This window comes from Puntigrus tetrazona, chromosome 18 (assembly GCF_018831695.1).
Source record: "Puntigrus tetrazona isolate hp1 chromosome 18, ASM1883169v1, whole genome shotgun sequence".
Classification (NCBI taxonomy): domain Eukaryota; kingdom Metazoa; phylum Chordata; class Actinopteri; order Cypriniformes; family Cyprinidae; genus Puntigrus; species Puntigrus tetrazona.
Window position 1 is genome coordinate 16406962 of NC_056716.1, and position 5000 is coordinate 16411961.

General features: G+C 40.8%; 1 protein-coding gene across 1 annotated transcript in view; it reads left to right on the plus strand.

Moving 5' to 3' along the window:
- The first annotated feature begins 4403 nt into the window (after positions 1–4403).
- The window catches only part of zgc:158482 (uncharacterized protein LOC100009650 homolog), a 7655-nt gene continuing 7058 nt past the window's right edge, over positions 4404–5000 (plus strand). Inside the window, exon 1 of the mRNA XM_043264280.1 lies at positions 4404–5000. This exon is cut by the window's right edge and continues 71 nt beyond it. Within this exon, the coding sequence (XP_043120215.1) occupies positions 4594–5000 (407 nt within the window). The 5' untranslated portion in view covers positions 4404–4593.

The window sequence follows — 5000 nt, forward strand, 5'->3', positions numbered from 1 at the left end:
TAAATGATCAGCTTTAGAAGAATCAAGAAGAGATGAATCAGAATCAGAAAGGTTCTGGAGTAACGCGATCAGCTCGGGTTTTATATCGACGTGCAGATACTTGTTGTGTTTTGTTTTGAGGAGATCAGCAAGAAAAACACGAGAGCATTGATCAGCTTTCCAGACAGAGAAGAGGATAACACATGGACGACATGTTTCTGAGGTGGAAAAAAACATTCTTCTGATGTACCTTTATCAGACACTTACAGGCAAAATGGTGTTTTCATATTCTGATGCCAAAAAGAACACAATTACAATATGACCAGCTCTTTGTCATCTGCATGAAGTGCTAATTTATTAAAACGAGGTAAATATAAAGTGAGGTTTATGAGCCAGAGGTTTTCGGTGGTAAGGATATGAGCGATGAGGCTACGTTATTATGCTTTTATAAAGAAATGCTAAATTGTTTGAGTGATTTCTGGACTTTCCTTCTGAATGCCCGTCAGCCAATGAGCGAACAGCCCCTTAGCCACGCCCCCGACTCGCGCCATTGGCTGTGGTACAGGACTTCATCGCTCAAACAAATAACAGTATCGTCTCTAAAAAGACAGCAGCTATGTTTCCAACCATTTATGAATTGTGCAAAACATTTGAACATTTCATACATTTTAAGCTGTCCCTCTGCAGTCACGTGCTTTGATGCTCATTAAGGAATTCATTCTGCAAGTGTTTTCATCATAGTTTATCTGCATGTCTTCTTAACAGATAAGAATGTTATTCTACTTTTTGAGCTCACAGCTATTTTTATGCACATTTTGAACCTTAATGTGCATCTTGGCATTTCCATCCAACGTTTTATGCAATATCCCCACATGCACATAAAAATAGAGGGGTTGAAACATAGCTATTTAACGCACAACTAATAAGTCTATTCTGAACCTTTATAAAACCTATAAAAACTTAAATACTTTAGCTTTAAGTTGTCCAGATCTGTGGGGTTTTTTTGGCATTTTTCAATACATGACCAGAGCCATTTATCATGAACCCAATCTAGTACAGGCCTGGATGGTTTTGAACGTAGTGGTGAATATCATATGCAGCAGACTATTGCTTCAAAGCTGTCAGAAAATCAATCAGGTCAAGCTGAGAGCGTGTGTGGTGGAAGCTGAAGATTAGGCCTATCATTTCAAGAACAAAGTTTGTCATAAAAGATATCAATGAGACAAAAACAAGGTTGATTGTTTTTCCCTAAAACTGCCAAAGACTAGCAATTCCACACTGACAAGCATTAAGAGACGAAGGTGTGTTCAAAAGCAAACTTTCGTTACGTGCAGGACACTCTACAAACGAATGAGTGAGAGACCAAAAGTCCTGGAGACTTGTCTGTATTGAGCTGAACCCTGGACTTCATGAATGAGCTTCAGTCCTGCAGCACTCGAGCAGAGGTCACATCCATCTCTCACTAATAATAGTTCATTAGTAATAGTGTCATTAAACCCACTCTTTCAGGACTGCTCTTTCACTCCAGAAACGAGGGAATCTACGTCCAAAGAGCCGTTAATCCTGAGAAAGACCAGAACACGGACGAGTCCACCACAGAGCTAACATACAAACACCAGATGTTTTGAACGTGAATATCCTAATTAATGAATGAAGAACAAACATCTTTCCCGAACCAGCGACATCAACCTTCTTTTAAAAATGTTGTATATTTTCAGTGTGCATTGAGTTAAAGCTCATCGTTCAGATCAATTCAGTTCCGTTTAATAGTAGTGTTATGAAACGAGATCATTTAAGCAGCTCTACAGACGTTCTCGTTCAGCTTTATTCAGATCAAGGTTGTTCTCATCTGATAGTGTCAGTGCAGTTAAATCAATACTAATACTAAATATATAAATATTAGTCAAGGCAGAGTACAGAAGTGCAGTATTTAACGGCAAACACTCAAGAAGTAGGTCACTCGAAGAGTTCGGCTCCTTTAGTATTCATTTTTATGAAATATTGGACTATTCCAGTCCCACACATTGTCTGTAGAGTCAGTGAACGAGATAGGACGTGTGTGTGTGTGCTGCTTCTTCAAGTCTTACTGCAAAAAGTGAACAGTGAGACCATAAAACGCGTTTGATAACTCAAGAACACACATATTTTTTTATATCCGCTGCAGCAGGAGGTTATCAGCGTCTCCTCCCTCCTCCATATCGCTGTAACCTTGAGGAGTTCGGCTCTTCAAACACACCACTGGCCCGCAGGTCTCGCTCCCGCAGTGCATGCTGGGAAACAGGACTCTGTAAATACATCTGCTGTGAGCGTGTGAGAGCGGGATGTCACAATTATTTGCTGAATGAAACTCGAGGGGGTCACTGGGTTTATCAGCTCGAGTAAAACGGCTGCTATCACGAGTCCCTCGAAGAGCTGATAGCGCCGCTTGTCTTGACACGACTCTGGAAATGATGCAACAGCTCTCTGAATCCACCGCGTATCTGGCACTGGATCCAGCTGCTTATGTAAAACCACAGAGGGACGCTTGAAGCACAACATCGTGCACTAAACACCAGACCGTTCACGGATAGAGCTCTAACGGATCGACTGACTGGTTCGAGTCCAGCGCTGATAAGAGTTTACAAGTGAACCTGTTTTTCCAACAGAGCGACGCAACTCAGAGAAAACATAAAACAGGATTCTGGAAGGAAATGGTCTGCATGTTTCTCCTGCACTGGGTGTAGTGTGAGATAATGGTGTGTTTAATGAACTGAAGAACACTACTCTGATTTCATTTCATGTGTAGACCTGCAAACCTGACTTGATGAAAAAGCAGTAGGTCTAGTTTGCAGGTCTACAGATGCAGTAAAAACAGATCTTGCTGGTTCTTGTGATGAATCCAAACGCAGGAATACACCACACATCAACGGTGAGACTCTTACGATCTAGATCCAGAACAAGAAACACTTCTTTAGACCAGGAGACAAATCTAGACCACGAGGTGCGTCCATGTGGAGGGAAAAGGAATCAAATAAATAAATGAAATCAAAATTACATCAAGCACATTAAGATCAGCTCAGTAGAGCGGTTTAGAAGCGGTGAAGAGAGAAGAGAGAGGCACGCAGTCAGATGAAAAACAACGGCCTTCTCCAAAATAAAGGAAAAGGTGATATTTCTTAAATGGTACAATAAAGTCTTACATTTGGGAAAGAACTGTAATTAAGTTTTAAAAGGCTGTGATTTCATTAAATAAACAGCATGCTGCTCTGCTTTGTGTACAGCCATAATTTTTCAGTAAGCCTCTCTGCTGTTTTTGTTTGGACCAATGAGAAATCAAGCCATGTTTTTAACACCGTTGTAAATGTGAACCGGTGGATTACCTAGAAGATAATGCATTATCAAAATGTAAGCAATTAAATCAGTAAATATATTTTATGTTATTTAATTAATGAAATGATTGATGATAATTGTTTAAATTAATATCATGGTGTTTTGACTCCATTAGAAAAATGGTTATATTTTTAGTTTTAAATGTGATTACTTTTAACATTTTTATTTGTCTTATGTTCACAAATTCATGTTTTTAGTTTGGTTTATAATTGCCAGGACCTCAGCTGGTGAAGAGGCTCATTATTGGACCTCAGTTTTTAGTTCAAGAACCCCTTGCTTTAGAGAATCTGAGGCACAGCTCGGTGAGTTTCGTCTGATTCCTCAGCAAACGTCTCGTCTTTGTTTTCACCAGACGTGGCACAAAACCTCATCCCAAACGAATGAATATGCTCGTCTTCATTTTGGCTTCTCCTCAGAATATGAATAAGATTCAGAACAATGTCTGTGAACGGTTTGATGATTGAGTGCTCGGTATCTGATAATAATAAGACTGTAGCGCTCATCCAGGTCAAGGAAACATGCGTGGATTTATTTCATGTCTCTCCAGGGACTCTTCTCAGATCACCTCAGAAGCGCTTCAGAGCATCACTAACTACTAATATTAATGTGATATTGTTTAAAGGCGATCGTAAACAAGAACAAAACATCATGACTCCTGTAAACCAGTGAGTGTTACGCTCCTTCTTCAGCAGGTCAAGTTCAGAGCGACTGAAAAACATCAAAACAAGCAGCTGAATACTGAATATATGAATATATATATATATATATATATATATATATATATATATATATATATATATATATATATATATATATATATATATATATATATATATATATATATATATATAGAGAGAGAGAGAGAGAGAGAGAAAATTGTGTTTTGTTTTGCAAAAAGTGTTTTATGAGTCAAAGGCTGGGAATTAGTGTATAGTTTTGTAGATTAGTTTTTTCTGTTTAAGAGCTGTGTGGAAGCAGATGAAATGAACTTTAAATAATTCGTAGGCCGATGCTTTTATTCATCCAAAGGTTTGTGTAAACCTACTTTTGTAATACGTTATATCAGTTCTGTTAAATTGTAAATGATCCATCATCTGTCTACAGACTGATGTCAGCTGATGCAAAACAACCGAAACCGGAAGCAGCAGCGAATCCCGAAGAGTCCCAGCTCGGTGAAAGTTAAAGTCCGTCTCGCTCCGCCTTCAGAGGAACGCTTTGAGCTCAAACACGGACCGCGAGGGAAAGATGCTGCTCGCGTCTCTGCTGCTGGGAGCTCTGCTCATCGCTCCTCTGCTTCTCAGGAGGTTTCTTCCGTACTTCTGGACGGATCTCGTCTATCACGCGGAGCTGCTGAGGATTTTACTCAAGTTCGTGTCCCGCAGAAGAAGGCGCCCGCTGTTCTTGGCTCTGGACCGGTTTCTAGAGCAAGCGAAAACGCGGCCGAACAAGGCGTTCATCGTGTTCGAGAACAAGCGCTACTCGTTCAGAGACGCGGACCGAGAGAGCAACCGGATAGCGCACGCGTTGCGGGACGCGTCGGCTCTGAGCCCGGGAGACACGGCGCTTCTGTTCATGCACAACGAGCCCGAGTTCATCTTCTGCTGGCTCGCGCTGGCCAAGCTCGGCTGCGCATGCGCGCTCCTCAACAGCAG